General features: G+C 32.0%; 4 protein-coding genes and 2 non-coding genes across 7 annotated transcripts in view; 4 read left to right on the top strand and 2 right to left on the bottom strand.

The window, feature by feature from the left end:
• LOC101492356 (eukaryotic translation initiation factor) overlaps positions 1-5246 on the top strand; it is a 5653-nt gene extending 407 nt beyond the window's left edge. Inside the window, 9 exon segments of the mRNA XM_004507695.4 lie at positions 1-49; positions 1400-1471; positions 1586-1684; positions 1980-2183; positions 2392-2486; positions 2820-2907; positions 2994-3344; positions 3438-3683; positions 3795-5246. The exon segment at positions 1-49 is cut by the window's left edge and continues 23 nt beyond it. Coding sequence (XP_004507752.1) covers positions 1-49; positions 1400-1471; positions 1586-1684; positions 1980-2183; positions 2392-2486; positions 2820-2907; positions 2994-3344; positions 3438-3683; positions 3795-4820 — 2230 coding nt within the window. The 3' untranslated portion in view covers positions 4821-5246.
• LOC113787856 (small nucleolar RNA snoR103) lies at positions 607-710 on the top strand. Its single transcript, XR_003474378.1, has one exon. It is a non-coding gene; the product is annotated as a small nucleolar RNA snoR103 (small nucleolar RNA).
• Positions 938-1041, top strand: LOC113787857 (small nucleolar RNA snoR103). Its single transcript, XR_003474379.1, has one exon. It is a non-coding gene; the product is annotated as a small nucleolar RNA snoR103 (small nucleolar RNA).
• Positions 5247-7993: 2747 nt separating the features above from the next.
• Positions 7994-14383, top strand: LOC101503562 (protein MULTIPOLAR SPINDLE 1). 2 transcript variants are annotated; one of them, XM_004508177.4, is made up of 11 exons: positions 7994-8199; positions 8294-8351; positions 8447-8593; positions 8680-8739; positions 9495-9574; positions 9741-9795; positions 10415-10528; positions 10756-10948; positions 11082-11152; positions 11378-11482; positions 13939-14383. In XM_004508177.4, the coding sequence occupies exons 1-11, from the start codon at positions 8047-8049 to the stop codon at positions 14019-14021; spliced, it is 1119 nt and encodes a 372-aa protein (XP_004508234.2). In that variant the 5' UTR covers positions 7994-8046; the 3' UTR covers positions 14022-14383. The 2 variants fall into 2 exon arrangements, with proteins under 2 accessions (XP_004508234.2, XP_027192370.1); XM_027336569.2 differs by lacking the exon at positions 13939-14383 and having other exon boundaries at positions 7998-8199; positions 9495-9580; positions 11378-12022.
• Positions 14384-14867: 484 nt separating this feature from the next.
• LOC101492018 (F-box protein SKIP1-like) lies at positions 14868-16626 on the bottom strand. The gene is made up of 2 exons (XM_004507694.4): positions 16125-16626; positions 14868-15717 (listed from the first exon to the last, which is right to left on the bottom strand). The coding sequence occupies exons 1-2, from the start codon at positions 16451-16453 to the stop codon at positions 15144-15146; spliced, it is 903 nt and encodes a 300-aa protein (XP_004507751.1). The 5' UTR covers positions 16454-16626; the 3' UTR covers positions 14868-15143.
• Positions 16627-20900: 4274 nt separating this feature from the next.
• Positions 20901-21679, bottom strand: LOC101491702 (UPF0057 membrane protein At4g30660-like). The gene is made up of 2 exons (XM_004507693.4): positions 21496-21679; positions 20901-21285 (listed from the first exon to the last, which is right to left on the bottom strand). The coding sequence occupies exons 1-2, from the start codon at positions 21583-21585 to the stop codon at positions 21148-21150; spliced, it is 228 nt and encodes a 75-aa protein (XP_004507750.1). The 5' UTR covers positions 21586-21679; the 3' UTR covers positions 20901-21147.
• Positions 21680-23911: the final 2232 nt, after the last annotated feature.

The following is a 23911-nucleotide window of genomic DNA, read 5'->3' as shown; positions in this document are numbered from 1 at the left end:
TTCCGATCTTCGTCCTCATGGCGCCGCTAATTCCAACTTCTCTTTCAAGGTTTAAACCCCTTTTCCATCGATCTGCTTTTTTACCCAATAAATTTACTATCTTTTTGTTAAATTTTACTTTTTTATTGTTCCATCTGTTCATAGTGTTTTATTCACAAATATTCGATTCTTTTATTTTTTTTATTTGTGAATTTGTTAAATGTTTTATATTTGGATTAACTTGATTGATATGAATATTTAATACTCAACCTGTTGCAGTTTTTATTTATTTATGTGTGAGATATTGTGCTGAGAAATAATCTGTTTAATTGCATTGTGGCTTTATTATGTGGTTTTATTTTGTCTAAACCTATGTATTTTAATGTGTCTCTATGGGTTTGATGATTATGTATTTGTGTGTTTTGGAATTTAACTGATTTGTTTGACAACTTTCATATAAGCATGAAAAAAACGTTTTGGAAGAGCAAAGTAATATTATAGACTTAAAGACTTGTTTGTATGTTTTGTTTTACTGTCTGTTGTTCGCTGTCAAACAGCTGGGGTTTAAGTTAAGATTCATAAGACAAAGGTGAGTTGGGATATTAATGTCCTAATTCTTGGTGGGATGCTAAGTATGTGTACCTGCTGTAAATATGGACAGAAAGCAATGTGTGGGCTTTAGGTGGGTTTGACTAAGTTTCAAATTACCCATAAAGATCCCACATACATGGAACATAAATTCTGAATTTTGGTGGATGCGGCATCTTCTTTGTGGCATGAAAATTTGTTATAATTTCCTTTGTATTTTATATTTTGGTCTATGTATATGTTGTTTTTGTTTATGGGCCATTCATCCAAATTTCATATTGATTATTACTTGGTCTATGTGTGTTTCATGGGTATATGAAGTTAAGACAAATGTCAGCTCGAATATTAATGTCCTAATTCTTGGTGGGACGCTAAGTATGTGTACCTGCTGTAAATATGGACAGAAAGTAATGTGTGGGCTTTAGGTGGGTTTGACTAAATCTCAAATTACCCATAAAGATCCCACATACATGGAACTTAATCTCAAGTTTCCCATATTGATTATTTTGGTCTGTGTACATATTTTTCTGTATGGGTCAGTTATCCCTATTTCATATTGATTATTGCTTGGCAGTCTATGTGTTTTTGATGCATATGAGCTAAATTTCACAGTTGCTGCTTACTTGCTTTAAAGATTCTGACTGTGGGGTTTGGTTACATCTTCTACTTCTTTGTTCTGAACTTCATAGCGATTTTCACTTGTGCATAAAATTTAAGTAATTGGATTTAACTTGGACTCATCTCCTTTCTTTGGGTTGTATGCTTGAATGGTGCTAGTTTGACTAAGACTATGTTATGAGATTGTATCTAATAACTACTTCTGGCACTATAGGTCGGAGATTCACAGTTTGAGGGCCGTGAGCGTGTGCGATATACCAAAGAAGAGCTTTTACTGATTAAAGAGGTAATTGATAATTTGTTCTTGCTGCTTAGTATTTTTCTTTTTGAATTAGTTATACTTTTTCTTAAAGTGTATTTCTGTTCACCTGCTGCCTATATGCAAATTATTATTTCACAGGCTGTTGAGACAACCCCAGATGCCATTTTGAAGATCAAACATGACATTGATGCTGAACTTTTTGGTGAAGATCAAAGTTGGGGCCGTTTAGAAAGCAACGTGAGTGTGTTTTCTGTCTTTTATTTATGCTGTTTGCTTTCTCAGGCCTGAATCCTCTTTCACCCCGTTGGGCAAGTTGACTGTTGAAGTTGATTTATATTCGGCAGTGAACATACTAATAGTAGCATCTTGCAGGAGCCCATTTCATCAATGAATGAAAATTTGTCATGTTTGAATGCCATGCCACTATTTTATTCTTTTGACTGGTGCAATTATGTGTTGTCACTTTTATGAAGTTATTTATGACCATTGTCATTCAAGTTTTGTATGATAATGTGTAAGTTATCTTCTGCAGGCCCCAAATCAAGTTCAAAATCGATATTCTGAACCAGATAATCGTGACTGGCGTGGCCGATCTGCGCAACTTCCTGCTAACGCAGATGAGAGGTCTTGGGATAATCTCAAGGAGAATAGAGAATTTAGCAATTCTAGTCAGGTTAATCGTCAAGACCAACTGAATTCTCAGTTCTCAAGGGCACAAATCTCTACTAACCATGGGGTAATAAACATTTGCAGAAGTGCATTGCATCTATTTTCAAGTTAATGTTTTATGAGCTCATATTTGAGTCTCACATCATTAAGAAACTAAGGTTTTATTTTTCCTTGAAGTTAAAGCATTTAAATAGGTGGCATTGTATGGTTTGCACATAGTGTACAATGGATTGCTTATTTTGTATTGTTTACAAATCTTTGTCTCACTAATTCAGGGAGGATCTGCTACTCTAGTCAAGGCTGAAGTACCATGGTCAGCTAGAAGGGGAAGCCTCTCTGATAAGGATCGTGTTTTAAAGACTGTCAAAGGGTAATTTTTAATCCTTCCGTGTCGGTTAACAGTTTTAAACTGATATTCATTTGACTTCCTTTTGACCTGAATGGCTGAATCCTGACTCCCATTGCTGGTCCTAATGGCTAGTAACTTTTCTGGATCTTTATCAAGAACAGTTGGAGCGACTCTACCATATCAAATTTCATAAATAACCATAAGTCAATATTCAAGAGTTGGACAAGATTCTTGTATTTAAACATTTTTTCCTGTATAAACTATTGAACTACTATTTACACATTTTTTGTTTGCTTCAGAATTGCTTGGCTTGTGTTATTGCTATGCTAAATGCTGTTAACTACTTCATTGCAGTATACTAAACAAATTGACTCCTGAAAAATTTGATCTCCTGAAGGGTCAGTTGATTGATTCTGGCATTACATCAGCTGACATATTGAAGGTTCCTCCCCTTTATATTCAGTTGAAATTATATTTCTCTTTGCATCCTTGTTAGTTGTTCTTCACTGACTTGTTTTTCAATTGCAGGGAGTCATTTCACTGATATTTGATAAGGCTGTGCTTGAACCAACGTTCTGCCCCATGTATGCTCAGCTGTGTTCTGATCTTAATGAAAAGCTGCCTCCATTCCCATCTGATGAACCTGATGGGAAAGAAATAACTTTTAAGAGAGTTCTCTTGGATAACTGCCAGGTGGCTTTTGAAGGGGCTGGTAAAATGAGAGAAGAATTGGCGCAGATGACTTCCCCTGAACAGGAGACAGAGCGACGTGACAAGGAAAGACTTGTCAAGATTCGTACCCTTGGAAACATCCGTTTAATTGGTGAGCTGTTGAAGCAAAAAATGGTTCCTGAAAAGATTGTCCATCACATTGTTCAGGTTCTACCAGGACTTATGACTTGACTTTATGTGCTTTCTTGTTGGTTCAGGAGTATTCACTTACCTGCTTGGTTAACTGATGTTAATGAACAGGAGCTTTTAGGAACTTCTGACACCAAGGTCTGTCCAGCTGAGGAAAATGTTGAAGCCATATGTCAATTTTTCAACACTATTGGCAAGCAGCTTGATGAAAGCCCAAAATCGCGACGTATAAATGATATCTACTTTAGCCGGTTGAAAGAATTGAGCACAAATCCCCAACTTGCACCACGTATGAGGTTCATGGTCCGCGATGTTATAGATTTGCGTGCTTGTAACTGGATTCCAAGACGTGAAGAGGTAAATTTACAAAATTAATTGTTATGCAGATGCATTATGTCTCAAATGTTGAAGGTACTTGAATGATATTTTTTTATCAACTGTATTAATGTTTACTCCGGCTGTATCTAGGTGAAAGCCAAAACCATCACTGAAATCCATTCAGAGGCAGAAAAGAATCTTGGATTGCGTCCAGGGGCCACTGCAAGTATGAGAAACGCCCGCGGTGTTGCTCAAGGAAATACCATCGCTGGGGGCTTCCCCATTGCCCGACCTGGTACGGGAGGTTTAATGCCTGGGATGCCAGGTACCAGAAAGATGCCTGGGATGCCTGGCATCGATAATGATAACTGGGAGGTGCCTAGGACTAGATCAATGCCAAGAGGAGACATGTCCGGCACTCAAACTGGAGGACGTGGCCAGTCTCCTTACCTTTCCAAGCCATCAGCCCTAAACTCCAAGTTACTGCCTCAAGGTAGTAGTGGTCTTATTAGTGGGAAGAATAGTGCTCTGGTGCATGGAGGTGGTGCTCCTGCTCGTCCATCAAGCTTTGCTGTCAGTTCTGAGCCTGCACCTCAAATCCTGTCACCTGTTAAACCCGTTTCTGCTCCATCCCCTGAGAAGACACAGCCCCCAGCAGCAAAATTGAACATTGATGATCTTCACCGCAAAACTGCCTCTCTTCTGGAAGAATATTTCAATATTCGGCTTTTGGACGAGGCATTACAGTGTGTGGAGGAACTAAAAGCTCCAGCTTATTACCCAGAGTTTGTCAAGGAAGCCATTTCCCTTGGACTAGATAAAAGTCCGCCATGTGTTGAACCTGTTGCGAATCTTATTGAGCATCTGTTTATCAAGAAGGTTCTCTCAGCTAGAGACATTGGAACTGGATGTTTGTTATTTGCTTCTCTGCTGGATGATATTGGCATAGATTTACCAAAAGCGCCAAGTAACTTTGGGGAGATAATAGGGAAACTAATTTTGGCCGGTGGTTTGGACTTTAAGGTTGTGATAGAGATACTTAAGAAGGTGAGTGATGACTACTTCCAGAAAACAATATTCAACTCTGCAATGCAGGTAATTAGCTCTGCATCTGGGCAAGCTGTGTTAGATTCACAAGCATCTGATATCGAGGCCTGCCAGGTTCTTTTTGGGTGAATGGAGAAGACTTTGCACGAGAATACGGATATCTTTGTAACTGGATGAACGTCTCTGCCTTGTTTCACTACTTTCAAATTCCCTTCCCTTTTATGCTCACACTTTTGAGTGATAGAGCAATTTGTATTACAGTATGATATTACAGTGGGAGCTTCCAGTCAGGTATTTTCATCAGTTGTATAATCTTTTTTTTTGTTTTTATGTCGTAGAGTTGTTTATTGAGGGAAAAGTTAAACCATAAAGCTAAGGATTTTGTTTTCCAGTTGGCTAATCATATGCCAAGTTTCTCCAAGATGGTGGCCCATTCCTTAGGGGGTCCAAATGTTTTTGTATTTCATTAGTTGCCATTTTTTCCCGATTTTCTTGACAGAGTAATTGTTAAACTGGTCAGTTCATAAATGTCATTGTCGTTAGTTTTTCTTTTTACGAGGTAGATTATTGTCTTGTGTGTGCAATACCTAAATTCGGGTCATGCGCTAACAATTATCCACATGTGCTTAAAGGGCATTTGTTAAGGTAATAAAAATGAACTTCTTGACGGGAACATCTGAAATTTTAGACTTCCAAAATTATCTAATTCACAATTTCCAAGGTTTTATTTCTACATTTACCATTTCCTCCTAAATGTGATTGATTATTTCATTCCTGTTTCTAGGACGAACTACCCAGACCCAAATCCTAATAACGATGGGGAATGTTTGATTATCATTATTTTGTTTTGAAAGAGTTATAGGGTGTCAAATCTGATAATAAGTCCAACTTCAAATCTACTAATTGCAACAATCAAATGCGTTTTTGGTTGACAACCTTGGATATTATGTTCGTCTGGTCTGAATATGCATTTTGTGTTTTCCTTGAGGAATTGCAAGATTTTACATTACTTATTTAATTTTTAACCGGACACATAATTTTTATACTCCAAGCTTTTAATTGTGTTACAAAGATTCGACCAAATTTACCAACGTCTGCTGAGCCTCTCCTTTTAGTTGGACTTTGAACTGTTTGTGTATAGTTTTACTATAGTCATTGGGATAATCAATTTCATTTTAAAAATCAGGTGAATTTGTATGAAAAAGCTCTTTAAATTGTCATATCACAATTAGAAGATAGTTAGTTAACGACCCACCAAAAACTAAAAGCATATTAGCTCAACCCACCACTCACTGAATCCTCCATGCTTGCTTTGCAGAATTGATCTCCGCTTATGATCTATTCGCTCGTTTCCACCAATATCAATGACCTCGAAAATCTTTTTGAATTTATAGGAATTGAATTCTATGTTAGGATTGAAGGAATTAATTCTCCAATCTGAAATCGTTGATGGTATCTCTGTCTCAAAATCCACCCATGATTATCTCACCAATCACTATCCAACTAATTTTTGCACATTTTTAAAACAAACAGCTAAGGTTGCACATCAATCAACAGAAAGTTTGTTTATCAAGTTAAACCACCATAGACGCAATAACTCTACCCTTAAATTGTCGTTGACTAGCAGTGAATGGTGGCCACACATGAGCAAGAGGATGATCTAGTGGGCTGTGTGAAGTCTCTACCATTAGATTTGTTGCAGCCGCTGAATCCAACGACAAATGAAGGTGGTACACGATGCACCACATACATCACTCTAGCATGCTAGAATTCAGCTCATACTCTATACTCCATTCTTTCTGCCACCAGGTTCGGGCAAGTGTCAAAACTAAGAGAATAATAACAGATACATTTACTAAAAAATTTCTACCAATAAGATTTCGCATCAATATATCAATATTGAAAGTTGAACTTATGGTAGTGGGATATGAGTCAATTTTGTAAAAATTAGACTAACTTGGTTTACAAGTACATCAAAGTTTTATTTTAGAGTGAAGATTCATGCTGGTATTTTTTTGATAAAACTAAATTAAATTATAGTTCAATACATATCTTAATCTCCAGACAAAATATGTTTTTCTACAGTGTTCACTTAAAGAATAAATTAGCACACATTTTATTTTTCTGATGACGTGACAACCAATCACAAAATGAATGTATTAACTCGTTTTGTGCCAAAATCTTCTTTACGCCTATTTCTAAACCCTATTTTCATACCACCCCAATTATCATGCTACATGAAAAAAAGGTTACCATGATCACCTCTGCTGATGCAAAAATCAATGAAATGATTTAAGATAAATATATATCCAATTTAACATATTGTCATCAATTCAGTGATATGACACACCTCCAATTTTTCTTTTGGACAAAGACACATGTCCAATATGATAACATGATACACCCATAAGTTGGATTAAAACGGTTCACATTAGCCTAAGAAAAGCTCTCGATATCTCTAACGTAAGCGAATAACAGCCGTTTGTTTAAAAATAATTTTTATAGTAATTTAATTTTAGTTATAATATTTTTTAATTTTTAAAATAAATTTTTAAATAAAAAATTAATTTAAATAATTTATTTTGAAATATTATTTTAAATATTTTATCTATTTGCAATAACTTTTATTGGATAATAAAAATTAAAAAATTAATTAAAATAAAAAGTTGTTTTAAATTTTTTATAAAATCATTTTTAAAAATATAATTTTTATCATATTAAAAATTTTAATAACAAATATTTAAATTGATAACAAATAAGTCTTAAACAGCTTTTACGATTTTAAAATAAATTCTTATTATAATTATTTTAAAAATATAAAATCAAAATTAAATTTTAAAATTTTAAACATACAAACTCTAAATTTTAATATATAAAACTTCTAAAAGTATTTGACTAAAGTTACATAGAAGTTTCTTAATAATAAAATATCATTTTGATGTTATGTGTCATTTTGACATTTATAAATTTAGTCAAAGTGAAATATTTAAACAACCTTAGAGTTGAATTTTATTACATTAAAATATTATTTTTATCAATTTAAAAGTATAAAATTTAGAGAAATATAAGATACTTACTTAAAGGTGAAATAACATTTATAAGTTAAGAAATTAAGTACAATAATTATGTATTTTTTTTTTGAATTATTTTACACAGTTGTTTGATATGATTTAATTATTTGTTATATAAACATAAATTGTTACCGGTCTTTTGAAAAAATTATCTTTTATTAAATTTTTATTAACACGAGTGTAAAACTAAAAAATTTAAGTGTGAAATAATGTATTAAATGGTAATAGTTAATCAGTACGTTCTTAATAGGTTTGGCGCGTTTTTGAGTTGGAATCCGAAGCAAATGGCAGAGGGTGGAAATGCCGGTGCGAGTGATGAATCTCTGAAGCTAGCCGTAGCGATATCGCTTCTCCGATCTAAGTTCATGAAAAACATTAAAGACTGTAATGCCATTTCTCCTTCCCAATCGGACACTCTTCTCCGTTGGAAGCGAAAGGTTCAAAACTACGCTTCCTTCTTTTGTTCTATAAATCCAATGCCGTTTCTTTTTCTTCCCTATAATCTTCGTTATATCGTCTTTTGATTCTCAGGCTAAGGAAAGGAAGCAAGAAATTCTACGTCTCCGAGAAGATCTGAAGGAATCTCAAGGTTCTACTTCGATCCTCTCTCTTATAAATAAACGCATATTCAAGTCCAATAGTGATATGATTATGAGTTTCCTTTTTTTTTTTTTTTTAATGCAGATGCTTCACATTGCGATCTCTTCCCTGAGAATGCTTCTTGCAAGTGCTATTTCTTCGGCAGTTTAGGGGAATTAAATCCTAAGCATCATGTAAACGACTCTGAAAATAGATTCAACGACGTCCTTCGTCGCAGATTTCTAAGACAAGGTTTAATCAACATTCATCATTATCATCATGTTCTTACTATTCTTAGTCGAAATTGCTTATTGACGTTGAAAATTTGCTTTCTATAGTGCGATTTAAGGAAAGGAGGAGAAGAGTTGGTTCTTCAAGTCAACAACGGCTTTCTTTAGGTACATGCTAATAGCATTTTCTGTCATAACCTAGTTTTAGACTGAAGTCTTGTATTGTAAGTCATACTCAAAGGCTGTTTCTGTATAGTTCATAATTTGTAACTAGAATGATGGTTTTCTCATTAGATTAAGGTAATTGACATATCACACTAGGATAGGAAGAGTCAAAAATCATTTTGGTCCTTGAATGTATCAGGTAATATTGCTTTAGTCCTTGAATGTATTGAAATTACAAAAACAACATCTTTCAATGTGTCATTCTTCATCGTTTTGGTTCTCAAAAGTATATTTTGTTAGTTAATTTGTCTTTTATTAGATAGTGTTAAATATAATTTGAAATTTATAATAATCTAGAGTTATTTAGATAAGTCATTATATCTATTGAAAAATCTAGAACTATATTAAATATAGAAAAGTGTAGAAAATATCTACAAGTCTGTGTAAATCAGGAAGGTCCTAGAAGTAGGTCTATAGTTTTGTCATTGTACCTATAATATCTCCTTGTATTTAACCTTTGAAATCAAAGTCGTAAGTTTTCGGTTAGAAACACTTCTCTTCCTCTAACAGATAGTTTAGTCCATAAAACTACCAACAGAAGATTCACAGTGATGTTTTTGTAATTTCGATGGTCTCAAGGACTACAATGACATTGACTCACACATTTCGGAACTAAAATGATTGTTACTCCTTTTAGGATTTAAGAAGTTAATTGACTTGCGCTAAATCTGTCTTCCAATTTGAAACTAAAACTGCAGGTTTAATTGAGGAAGATGAAACAGAGCAGCTTAAGGCCTCTGTTGATTTTCTTGTGGAGCTGTGCGAGACTGTATCAGCTGTCAGCGTGCTGCACTACTTTTTAGCATTTTTCTTTAAGCAAATTGTTATTCAAATAATAATGCATTTTGTAGTAGAGTTCATAATAATACTGATGTTATTACATAGAATGTGAACATTGCTTTTATGTGCTAAATTTTTCAATTTTATTTCATTGTATTTTGCAGGTGGATGATTCCAAGTTTGCAAACTTGGCACACCAAGCCGTTGACTTTATATCGGGTATTCTTCTCAACTTTCACGAATTGAAGAGCTTTTCCTACTCTTTTTTTCGAATTAAATATTTGAAAGCACATGTCTTCTAAGTTTTAAAATCTGGCACATCAAGCTGTGTACTTTATGCTTGGTATACTGCTCTTTTTACCAATTGACGACCTTTCCCAACTTCTTCCCTCAATTTAATAATCGGAGTCATGTATCTTTTATTTCCTGCTATTTTACTGTCAAAACTTTTGGCATCACTATTAATTCTTCTTAATTAGCAATGGCTTCTTTCCTGCTTATGCATTGTGACATGATGGTACTTAATAGTTTTAGAGTTTCTTACCCATTCAGCCATTGGGAATTTCATTGATCTACCAAAGAATATCCCTTTGTTATCTCTGAGTTCAAGTGTTTGATATGTTAATGATTTCTTTCTTTTTGAGTAAGGCCTAGGACCACCCTGCAAGTGGTAATTTATGAGTTATCAACAAATTTTACTTCTTGAACTCTAGTACTCTACTGTTTCCCTTTTTTCTTATGCTCTTATTATGGATCACTAGCATATGAGTTACTCGTGAAACCCACAGCCACATTCTTTGTCATCCATACTGAATATTGTTTTATATCTTTTCTGAAGTTTCATTGAAGAATCTTTTGTCTACGGGAAGGAACCCAGAACCCGTTGAAGGAATTATCAACAGCCTAGTTACACGTTTGACTAGGAAGATGTGTTCGTACTTGTCAGAAAATGGTAATACTACTTTGAGCCTGATTGTGACAATAAATGATTTTTACGTTCTACTTAGTAGTATATTGTAAGTGTGAGATGTACTTTAAGACCTTAAACGAGTGTATAAGTGTCGTGTTTCTGACCTTTATTCTGCAGCTTCACCATTAAATATTACTTATCATTTCTTAATTATTCTAATTATTTAATGGTCTTTCTGTTCCATTTCTTTTCCAAAATGTATCTTCTAGGATCTCAACACACTGGCACCAATGCCCAGTTCTGTATTCAGCATTTGCTTCGTAAACTTGGAAGTGAGCCCTATATTGGTCAGCGGTGTATACTTTCAGTTTGTCAAATAATTTTGGTGCTAGCAGAACGTTTGCTTTTTTCTGATCCTTTTGATGATATTTTTCCTGACATGCACGAGTGTATGTTCATTATGTAAGTTCTTTACAAAATGCACACTAGTATGATCTCCAAATTTAAATATCACAATGAATAGCTCTAAATATGTTTTGTCCAAGAGAGTAATGTTTTTGAAGACAATCTATCTTTTATTATTTGTGGGTGTCAGGATCCAGCTTATTGAGTTCTTGGTGGCAGATTACTTACTGGAATGGTCAAAAGCTGAAGATTTTGACACTGGTATACTTTCCACAGATTTTTATTATTATTCTACATAATTTCCTGTTATTTCAAGCCTTGATTTCTTTGACTGGTAACAAATAAAAGCCTGCCACAATCAAAACTTTAATTTCTCAGCTATTAGATTCTCCTTCAATTGTCTTGTGTCAACAAAATATTATTGTTAATTGACTGTGATGAAGAGGAGCCAAGTTTAAAAACTAAGTGGTAACCATGACATTACAGTGCTCCTTGAAGATTGGATGACATCAATTATTCAGGCAAGAAAAGCATTAGAACTTCTGGAAAGCAGAAATGGACTATACGCGCTTTATATGGACCGTATCACAGGTGAGTTAGCAAAACATGTTGGTGGAGTCTCACTGCTTCAGAAGGTTAAAACGGATATTTTTAATCGCCTGTTTCACTAAACATTGATTCAATTGTGAGTAATATATCTGGGCCATATAGGGAAAAAATGGTATATATATGGAAACGAGGGGAATAAATGATGTCTGGTAATGGAACATGAGTAAGCTAGACGTGTGGATTTGCACTAGTACATGGGTTCTTAACTTCTTATGATAGTTTAAGTAGCTTACGGAATTATTCAGGTTAGGATTAGGTAGCGCGAGTCACGAGTCATCACAACACAATGTCAAAGTCTACTTTAGGTCGTGTGCCTTTTTATTCAACCATTGCTTGTATCTATGAGAGGAAAGGTTGTATTGCTTTTCGTGTGTTACACCACTACCTAGCATTATAACCATGGGTTGATTGAGACTGGAAAATGAAGTCACTCTGCAACCTTACCTTTTTATACAATTTATGCATGCAATCTTTGCCACTTTCTGTATATTACCCGTATATTGCACATCCCTTTTGCTCGGTCCTTTTCTTATTTTGCTAAGTGTCTTCATTTATGTGCTCATAGTCGTGGAATACTAATCACTCCTCTTTTTGTATTAATATTTCTAGATGTAGCTAGTTGGTGACATGATTTCCATCAAAAAAAGTATACGATAACACAATTACAATAAGCATCTGCAAGTGTCACCATTTCAGAAAGGAATCCATTCGACAAGTGCAAAAGCAGCCATTCACTATGCTATAGCCATCCTAAGTATAAATAAATAAATAAAAATAAAATAAAAAAACTTTCTTTTGGCCCTCCAAAGTATAGAACTTAGTGCTTTTCAAAATAGTAAAGGTGCCCCGAACCTGATTATAAATAACGAACTTTACTACAAATCAAAGTGCATCCCCACAAACATTACAATTATTATTACCTTAGCACTAGTAATCACTTTGACAGTTAATATTCAATCATCAAGTTCAAGATAGTATTCAGCTTATGGAAACACAAGGACCATAGGCACGAGATTCTTCCTCCAAACAACAAAAGAATCTAACTGCAACCAATTTTAAACTTCTCACTTGCTAGTTTTTCTTTCTCTCTATTAATCTTATTTCTTGTACCAAAAATGGCATTCAAATTGGAAATTATGATCACGGAGAGTGTGTCTCTTACATGTAGTTAGAGCTCTCAATTTGACAAGTTTTACTAATTATTGGCCTTAGTCTACATATTGGAGGGGTCTAAAAATGTCATAGTTAAAAAGACTCAAAAAAAGAAAGTCTCAAACACTAAAAAGTCCTTAAAATTTTAGGGGCCTAAGAGGCCTATGGGCCCACTATTTCAAAAACAAATTTCGATTTTTATTTTCTAAAAAATTTTGATAAAATATTTTTTATTTTTTTCTGAAAATAATTTTTTTGATTTTTTTTTTAAATTGTGATAAAAAATAATTTGCAATTTTTTTTTCAAATTTTTTAATTAAAAAAAATGATTTAAAATTTTTCTGAAAAAAAAATGTTTTTGGATATTTTTTCGAGAAAAATAAATTTAAAAAAAAAATCAAAATTAACATAATATTATAATTATGTATCCCCTCTCTCAATTCCACAAAAAATAATAAAATAATTAGTCGAAACTTTAAAAAAATTATTTTAATAAGGGGCTTAATATTAAGAGTTTAATAAAAAAAAATTTAAGAGTTGTTTTAAAGTTTGGGACTTTATTAACAATTCTACGTGGAGTAAATGTATGTTATGGTGGCACCAAGGAATTTATAAAGAACCAAGTAACTTAAACCTAGAACATTAGGTTGATCACACTCAAATTCAATCAAGCCTTCATCCTTATTTATGGTGGCAATAAGGAATATGTTTTTCACTTTGATTTTAGTACCTCGCTTCTTTTGAATTCCAACTATCCGAATGTTCATTTTAACTAGTTTCCATCAACTTTGTATCCAAGACATAATTTGAGCTTAAAGCTACCGCTTAATTCCCTGAGATACGATCACATATACGACTTGTTAGACCTGTCTAAATGTGTCAAATCAAAATCTTTACATTGTTTTAATAACCTGCTTTTGATCTGTACTATTATACACACGAGAATTCTTGTTCTTAGCTTGTATGTTTTATCTATATACTAAAAAACTGCTAATGTGGATAAATAATGCACATGATGGATGTCTTTTGACTCTGTCACTATAGCAAAGGTTACCGAGAGTCTATGTAAACTCGTGGAATTTTCGTAGACTTAACTCGTAGAGCTGAAAGAGTTTACTTAACGCAAAAATAATGTTTAGAACATCTACCACAAAAGTATCTAAACACAATTGCTAAATAATGCCTATATTCAAATTCTAACTTAGTAATAAAGCAAACCAGAATAACAAAATTAAATACTTTGTAAGCAACCAATGAATTCAATTGAGACAGATTCATTGCTCCAGGCCAAACCAAAGAAGACCAGACAATAATGCACAAATCAACAAAGTATCACGGTTCAAATGTTATGGACAAAATCACAAGATAGGACAACTTGACAAATTGATGGACAAAAAGGGCATGACAAGTTCAAAACTGATGGACAAATTGACAAATCACAAGGTTCTAAATTACTAAAGAGCAAAAGATGGTGGGACAAGGTTCCCTTCGTTGGAGTTGGACATATTCAGTAAAACTAGGTTCGGCTCATCAAAGTTGCGTTCATTCAACGATACCTTTGTTCATTTTCTAGCTCATAGTTTTGTTTCACATTGAGATGTACATGTGCAGAGTTGAGTGCTAAAATGTGATGCAAATGTTTAGTGCAATACAAACCCTCGTTATTCAAGTGTTGCCTTTTATTTGTTTTTTAAATAAACGATGAACCACTTTTAGGCATGTTTGGTGGAGAATAACCATTATATCGTAGAGTCATTCGATCGTTTTGGAACTCGCTGTTCTATGAGTCTACCTGAGTTTACTCAAACAATTTCATAGGCAAGTCATAACCTTGTACGATTCTCTAGAATTTTATAGAATCACTCGAGTTTAGCAAACAAGGGTTTAGTGTCTAGATACATTATACTTCGTCTGCCAAGAAATCAAACAAATCTGGATAGCAACCTTAATAAAAAAGTGATCTGATCTTAAACTTCAGAATCACAAATCACCTCAATGATACTAACAAATAATTCAACAGCCATGCATTCATTGACAACCAAATTAAGTTTCTAGCAGTAGATAAATTCCTATAAGCATAAGTGTCGCAACACAAGGTTTTTCTATGCAAGAAACCAACAAAAAAGTAAAACATGAAATTTAAGAGCATAAATTCCTGAGACAATTTGTCATGGTAGATTGCTAAGGAAAACATATAAGAAGTAACGCAGCAGCCAAAGCAAAAAGAACAAATTAGAATATTATTAGGTAAAATCCACTATGGGGACATGAGATGAGACAATGATCTTCTAAACATATACATTACAGATACAAGGAAAACAAACGACATAGAATAGGAATTACAAAGACAAAGATCATAACTTCTATAAGATATATTTGACTGACTGGATCAATAACCGTAGATATCCAATGGAGATCTGCGCAGGCCAGTAGAAAGAAAATGGGGAGATGGATTCACAGTTTACATCTTGGATAATCTTATTATCAATGGTCAGATTCGGAAAACATCTGTTTGAAATCTCTCATCATACAGTCTCCAATGTCCATACCTTTCAGCGTGAAAGACAGACCTTGGAATATAGAAATTTGGCTTTTTAATGTCCTTCAGGTGCGACAAACTGGACGATGCATTAGCAATGTCTCGACTACTTAAGTTAGCACATCCAGACAAATCCAAGAGCTCAATGTTAGGACAACCCTGACATATCAAATTGAGGCCTTTAGCCGATAACTTGGAGAACCTAATCTCTAGCCACTCTAGATTAGGCATAGAATTAGCAATTGCAGCAGCTTCAGAATCTCCATCTTGCGGACAAGCATTTAGATAATCAACAGGAACAATCCCTGCATGTTGAGATGGATCAAGCCAATTCATGAGATTTCTCTTGAGAACCTTAAGGTTGGGGCAATTTTTTCCAATCAGCATCAATGACTCATGGGTTATTTCATAACAATAGCTTATGTCCAATTCCCTTAAATTAGGACACCCAAAAGCAATCCTAGAGATAGAATCATCAGTAACACGAGGGCAGCTTCTGATTGATAGCACCTCAAGATTTGGACATCTGAAATGCAATTGAATCATGTTCAGACCAACAAAAGAAAAAAAACAATATGAGGCTTCAGATGATACACATTCATACAGCGACGATAACAACAACTAATCCTTATCTCACTAAGTAAGGTCATCAAAAGCCGCTGTAATGTTTTGTCATATATCATTTCTATCCAACTCATTAATCTCCATCTCCTTCTTAATAGTTTCTCTTATACATACATATAATGAAGGCTAAATGATCCAATGTTATATTCTCAATAGAAATCACAAAAGTCTAAAAATATTGAAATTAAAAGGAACCTAATTTCAGAGTCAAAACCTAATTAAAATAATAATAACAATAATTGCAGACCCAATTTCCAATTTGAAAGCGCCGAGGCTAATGGGTATTGAAAATTGGAAGAAAGTTAGTACCTTTGGGCAACAAGAGCGAGAGAGCGATCAGAGCAGTGTCGAATGCGAATCTGGGTGAGGAAAAGAAGAGTGGATCGAAGGAGAGATCGAAGCATGGAATCGATCTTAGACTCGAATTCAAGGGTCCACCAGCGAGGTGATTCGAGTGGCGAATCGAAGTAAGGGTCGAGGTTGAATACATAGTGAAGAGAGGGTTCCTTGAAGGCACTGAACCATGATTTGCATACAAGCATCGCACCGCGCCATTGATCTTCAGTGCTGAGTCGAGATAGGATGTTCATCAGGCATTCCCGAGTTAACTCGGACCACTCGGCCTCGCTTTCTTCCATTTCCTCTCAAACTCAATAATGTTTTCTTTCTATTTCCAACTTCCTATATTGTTTCTTTTTTATTTTTATTTTTTGCTATCGTTTTGGATTTAGATTGGGAACTCTGTGTGTCTAATTGATATAGATCAAATGGTGGAAACGCAGTACTATGTGACATATTAACAGCGTGTAATCCGAATCTCAAAATAAGGCAATGTAAGGAATAAGATGCAAGTTTTGGTTTTGCCATATTTTTCAAATTATTGATATCCATTTAAACATTGATATTTTCAATAAATATTCTTCTATTAAATCCAAAAATCTAATATCTCCAACTTTAAAAGCATTCATTATATAGTTATCGTATTTATAACTATATACTTAAAAGATTCAATTATATGTCAATTATACCACCATATATTAATTAAAGTATTATATTTTTATTAAAATTATTTTATACTAAGAGCATTTTCAACGGTAGTCAAATGAATTCGTCTTAAAATTCAGTTTTTGTTGTAAAATTCAATTTTTGAGAAGTTCACGGTTGGAGTTGTGTCAACCTGTTATAACTGTTATATTTTTTTATTAATTTATTAATAATAATAAATTTATGACAGTTAATAAATTTTATTTAATAAATTCATATTAAGTTCATCGTTTGAGTAAAAAATAAGTTAATTCTTTATGTGACACGATGAACCCTACTTAATAAACTCATACTGAGTTCGAGTTCACTATGAAAATGCTCTAATATAATATATTTTGTATATCTTTTATAAGTTTATTGCTAATTTGGAGTCTAAATAGACCAAATTGTGCTAGACTGTAAAATCCATGTTCAACTTGATAAGAAATTAAGGCTCCATTATTGTTTCTTATTTATCATAATTCAGTTCGACGTTTTTTGACACAAATATAGTATGTCTTACTTAACAATTTATTTTATATTTTTTTTAATTAAGTAATTTAATATATCTTTAAATAAATTAATTAAATATTATTTACTAAAAATATCAGCGAAACAAAACTTATTTTTTCTAAGTTTTTATTAATCATAATAGTGAATATTAAATATGTTTATGATAAAATGCAAAAAGAAAAATAGTATAATGCTTATAAATAACAAGGTAATATTTTTTCTTATAAAATGATTTTTTTAAAATACAAAAATCAACAAATTTATTTGATTTGTAAAAATATCATTAATTTATTGATTTATAGAGAAAATGTACTAAAATCCTTCAATTTAAGAATGTAACATAGAAGCTCCCAAATTAAATAAATAATATGTCAATAAGATAAAATTCTATTTTGACCTTTAGCATTACATTTTAAATAATCTAACTTGACATCTTATTTAACCTCTATATTATAATATTACCTATAAATTGGTCAAAAGATTGATGTAAGATGGTATGCTTAAATTACATAAAAAGTTTGAAAACTTATTTATAATTAAATACAAAGTACAAAATTTAAAATAGTAATAATAACAATAGTAATTTATTAATATTTATTTAAATAGATTAATTTTGTAGATTAAAATTTTCTTCAATGACATATAATTGATTTTTTTTTTATCTAAATAGACTATAAAAAAATCTCTGCACTTATCTATTTAAAAAATATATCATACTAATAACAAAAAATAATGTCTAACCTAACTTGTCCTATTACTATAGGGTGCATGTGGCCTCTTCCATCACAGTAGTAGAGATACCACATAAGATGTCACCTTTAACAATTTGAATTATTTAATGTATCTTTGTATTGTGAGTTAATTTGTTGGAATCACGATAGACAATTGCAATTTGGGTAAAGTTATGTTCCTCAATAAAATTAAAATGTCATTGTAATTTTGCCAAATCCCTGACCAATTCATACATGCACAAAATTGTGGTAAAATTGTGTTTACCCCAATATGAGTAGCTATCTTGCATACTTTGTGTTGGTGTGTTGAGTATAAATTAGAAGTCATACATTTAATAAAAATGAAAATGTTGAATTGCATATAAGTGTTAGAAAGATTCATAAATTTAATATATTAAATTTTGAGTGAACATGTAGTTTTGAATCTCTAACATATCTACCGACTCAATTTGTAACACTTACAAAGATTTACATCCTTTAAAGTGAAAAAAATATTATTTAGTTAATAAACTTAAAATTATAACAATTGAAGAATATTATTATCATTTGAAGAGTCCTAAAGTACGAGCTAAAAACTTGCTCAAAGGTAATGAACTACATTCAGATTTTGTTTGAGTTAGAAGATAATATTTTCCCTTTCTCTTTTCCTTCCCATTCCTCCTCCCTTTATCCTCAAAGTCCTCTTTTGCTTTCCACTCTAAACTCCCAAAAAAACCAAAAAAAAAAGTCTAAGGTATATTTAAATTGGGGTATCAAATAAAATAGAATGAGATATCTTCCATTTTATTACATTCTAATGAGCTCATCCTATCACATTCTACTTCATTCCACCATATACCACTAATGTAAATATGCCCTCAGCCTTTTCTCCACCATATACCACTAATGTAAATATTCCAATCAACTTTTTTGGATTCAATAGTCATTATATAACCCAAATAGTATACCTCGATCACTCGAATATGGATATGGTGTAATAAGTAACTACTTGCATTCACACGGTTAGTGATTGTGTGACCGTCCAATCTTGATCAAGTAGTCATGATCTCAAACAATTTTTTATTTTTAAAATTTATTGAACTGGAGATCTAAACCCTCCAATCTCAATTAGACGATCACACAGTCATTGACTGCGTGAAGGGGTGCAATTAATGACTGCAAGGAACCCGAGTCCGCATCACTCTCTATCTTTGGTGCCTCGTGGGACATAAATAGAGCTACGGGTCCTCTCTCTTTATCACTCTCTACGTTCTCTCTGCTCTTTTATCTCTTTCTTAACCTTCAAAAACCACAAAAGAGTAATTTGCGAGGAAACCAAACATAGCCATATCCATATGCTTCTAGCATTATTTTATTAATTTATATGAGTTTTGAGTGATGACTCCATAAGCTTTTTACTGTTCTAAGAGCAACGTTAGAACATAAAAAAGGTCAAGTCATAAATACAATTGGACAAGCATGAACCTAATGCTCTTTAGCAGAACCAATGAGAATAACATCAACAAATTCAATTTGAAAAAGGATGGCAGTATTGTAAGTTGGCAACAACAAATTCAATTTGAAAAGGGATGGGAAGGAAAGCAAAATGTTTTTCATGTTTTTTTTTTTCACATCAATTATTTCAGAAAACATAGAAGATTATAAGGTAAAGGACAATCGTAAAAATAATTAACAATCAGACAGACATTCACTTACAAGTGAGCCATTTGAAGTGAGAAAAAAGTTCAGTACAGTGATTTTTGGTTTAAGAAAAGTCAACTAAATCCAAAACACAAATAAATGTTTAAATCAGTGTGACTGGGGGAGTCTGAACAATGTCATATTGCCATTGTAAATGGTTCACTACATGGAAGAAAAGAAATCATAGTCTAAATACATGTGAAAACATTGGAAACTCAAATCAACTAGCCATCCAAAGTACTAAATTTTGGTTGGACCCGTGTAACTTAATGATAAATTCCTTTCAAAATTTGGAATCTCATCTTGATAGATAGTCAACTTACCTGGCTGCCCATGACAGGGCAACCACTAGTTAAAAATGGATTTAGGATAAAAGCAAACTAAAAATGTAACAGCTGACATATGGTTTGTTTTCAAACTTTGTGTCTAACTTGAAAGAATCCAATCTTTATTATGACAATCAACTGGAAAGCTCACTTAACAAGTAGTAATTGATAGATTTTGAGAACAAAGCTGATAGATTCAAACTAGAAAGTAATATGACAAAGTTAGAAACAAATAATAAAACATTCATGAGTAGTGTTAACACTAAATTCAAAAGATCAAGAAATAGATCTAGATCCACCAGACCACAATTTTACAAGTCATAAAATTCTTCATGGCATGTTACTTTTTTTAGTCTTATGAATATAAAAAGTATCAAGCTTTTCAGTTATCATTGATCTTTTCATGAAACACAATTGGAGAACCCATCGGCGTCGCCAACTAAAATAGACATGATATGCTAAGAGTCTCAATTAAGAACGATGTGATATAAATAAATAAACTGTAGCTAGGAGATTAAAATAGAAATTCATTTGAAGGGAATTGTCATCAAAAGGATAAGTTATACACTTATACCTAATCATGGAAAACCAAGAGGCACAAAATAATGGAAAACAAAGAGCGTTGCAGAAAAATCCTGATTATTGAGGCATCAGGATTATTGAGGCATCCGATACGAAAAGAACAGGTAATCCTATGAAAACTTAAGTTCAATCAATCAACACATATAAACTTATTTTCAGTAGTTCAATCAAGCAAACTATCAACATCATAAACTAGATAAGTTATTCATATTATACTATCTTCCACAATATAACTAACCACTTAACTTTCATAATTTGATTATTACACTAAACTATGAACAATCACATAACCAGATAATTTTGAATACTTTGAGTACATGTTCTCAGTCACAGCTAAAACATAAGCAGATAAATAAATGCAAATCCCAAATTCAGAAAATCCAATCTCAAAGAGAATTCGAGAGAATCCATTACATAGTCAAGAGTTGATCACAAAAGATAAGCGTGGGAAGAAACACATACACAAATGGCATGTGTTTAGTATTGTGAATAAAGAGGACGCCTATATTCATCAAAGTACTGATCACGATCAACAAAGATAATTGCATAGAGAGCATAGATAATACCAGGAATATAACCTAGTATTGTAAGGAGCAAGCAAATGATGAATTCAACCTGCAATCAAAATATCAGATCTGTCACCGTTTTTAAATTTGTAATAAATTCCAATAAACTAATTCTGTCATAAATAGATTTCAGATTGATAATATAATTTATCCCCTTTTGAAACGTAACTAAAAAAGCATGAAAAAGTGAATTTGGATGTAAAAAATGGATTAAGGGGACAGATCCGAAGTGGTGGATGGAACGATAGAGAGTACGTACACTGCAGCAACCATGGCGGAAGCAAACACCCAAAGGAGGGAGCAAGATAGCGATCAAAATCTCGCAGCAAATTTCACAACGGTTAGGCATTTTTCAACTCTCTCTCTCTCTCTCTCTCGCTTGCTGGCTATTGATTGATTGATTATCTCAATGGATGCAACAATCCAAACTTGGTATCAGTAAAATAGATTCATATTATAAGCTACTCAGTTTTTATCTCTATTATAAATCTAAAATACTATCAATTTTAATCATTATTACCATAAACAGTTAACGATTAAATTATTTAATGTTATTGTTCATAATATATTTTTTCTTTTTTTCAGAAATATTTAATATGTATAGTAAGACATTTTACATTAAAAATTCATAATTTAAATTTTATTTGGTAAAATTAGTTTATAATTGATAGTTTAAGAGTTGATTAAATTGTTTTTGATAAAATTAGATATTCAATTCACTTAAAATGTAAAATGATATAAAATAATATTTTAATTTGAAATATGAGTGATCACATGGAGTTTTGTAAAAGTAATTCGATTTACTTGTGTAACACGCAAATTCAACTTAGAATAATAAATTGAAAGTTTTTAAATATCATTCTATTTATTGAGATTAAATGAACTCTTTAATATCTTTTTGGAAGAAGCAACTCTATTCTCTTATAAATAAATAGTTTTAAAAATTATTTATTATCTCGTCAAATAATAAATGTGTGTCACATATGAGAGAACACTTGAAAGAGTATTTATTTATAATTAGTGTTATCGTTTCTTGTAACTCTTAGAACGAGAGAGTTTGTAAAGTGATATATAACTTTTAAGTGAATTATAAATCATTATATTTTATTTGAGACTTTGTATATAATTGTTGATATGTTTCCATGAATTTAAAAAAAAATGTTGAACCATATAAATTTCGTGTGCTTCTTTATTTCTTTATTTATGGTGTGTTTTCGTATAAGATCTGTGCGATTTTTCTTCAACATTTGCTGTTTGATTTACTTCACGAAAAAAGATTATAAAAATGACTAAAGCTACAACCATCAATAAACAAACCCACAAGTCAGCTCTAACCCCTCGTGAATAAGTCAAAAACATGTCAATGGTAATTACTAAAAAGATAAAATTCACCTTTTTTTTTAGTTTACATTAAGTATTTGTTTGGTCTGTTGAATAGAAAAACTAAAACTTTAAACTTTTTACAACATATTTCATATTGATAATTTTCAAACACGTAAATTTATTTTCCGTAAAGTTTTAAGAAAACTTTGAAACATTTTATTTTTTAAGAAAGAAATGGTAAAATATATTTCCATTTCCAGACATTTAATTTTTAAAGTGTTCCAAAATACAAATATGTTTCTTTGAATTTGTTAGAATGCAATTATTTCAAAAAATTCAAATTTTATATTTTCAAGAACACGTTTTTATTCTATAAAATTCAAATTAAATTTGTCGGTGTTTTTCTTTTAAAATTAGTGTTTAGAAAAAATTTCATAATGGTTGCGGGGTAGATAAGAGGGGTATGAACTATGAAGTAAAGCTTTCCAAATCTATACATTATAATAAAGCAAACATGATAAATTGGCAAGTTTGACACGTGTCAACAAACTAGAGTGTTAAGAAAATATAAGTTTCTATTAATAGAAATAATACGTGTTTATTCTTGAGAAGTTAATGGCCAATTAAAAAAATAAAAGGAATAAGAAAAGCATAAAACTTCTGTTACATCACGATCTTTGTCCACGATACAATTTAATGGTCAATTAAAAAATTAAAAATAAAATACATTACACCACGACTTACAGTTTTTTCATGTATCCGTTGAGAAGTTAATGGCCAATTAAAAAATAAGAAAAATAAATTAAAAATAAAAGATTTTTTTAAGACAAAAATAAAACTTCTATTACATGAGAAATACAGAAGTGAATGACCAATTAAAAATAAAATATAATGCAGGACCTGACATTTCACATTTCACGGTTGAGAATTGAGTGGTCAATTGAAAGGTAATCTATACAATATAATATCTCTTTTTTTAGAATAAAATTAAACTTATGTTACCCGACTTTATACATTCGTCAGTTGAAAAGTTAGTGGCCAATTAAAAAAATAAAAGAATAAAAATAAAAAGAATTGATTAAAAATACACTACACCACTACTTGAGGTTTAACTGTTGAGAATTTAGTGGCCAGTTAAAAAAGAAGAATAACAGCAAAATACAATCACTAACACCACGACTTGACAGTTTTTATAATTGTTTTTTAAACACTACTTTAGCAACCACCCGCTTCAAATTAATTTAATTAAAAAAATTATTTTATTTTACGAATTCTTTTAATACTCCGTTAACCGTCTATCTATTTCTTGCGTCTCCTTTATAAATATCATTCATATTATCTATGTATACACA

Source organism: Cicer arietinum, chromosome 7 (genome assembly GCF_000331145.2).
Source record: "Cicer arietinum cultivar CDC Frontier isolate Library 1 chromosome 7, Cicar.CDCFrontier_v2.0, whole genome shotgun sequence".
Taxonomy (NCBI): Eukaryota; Viridiplantae; Streptophyta; class Magnoliopsida; order Fabales; family Fabaceae; genus Cicer; species Cicer arietinum.
This window is presented reverse-complemented; position numbering and strand designations above follow the sequence as displayed.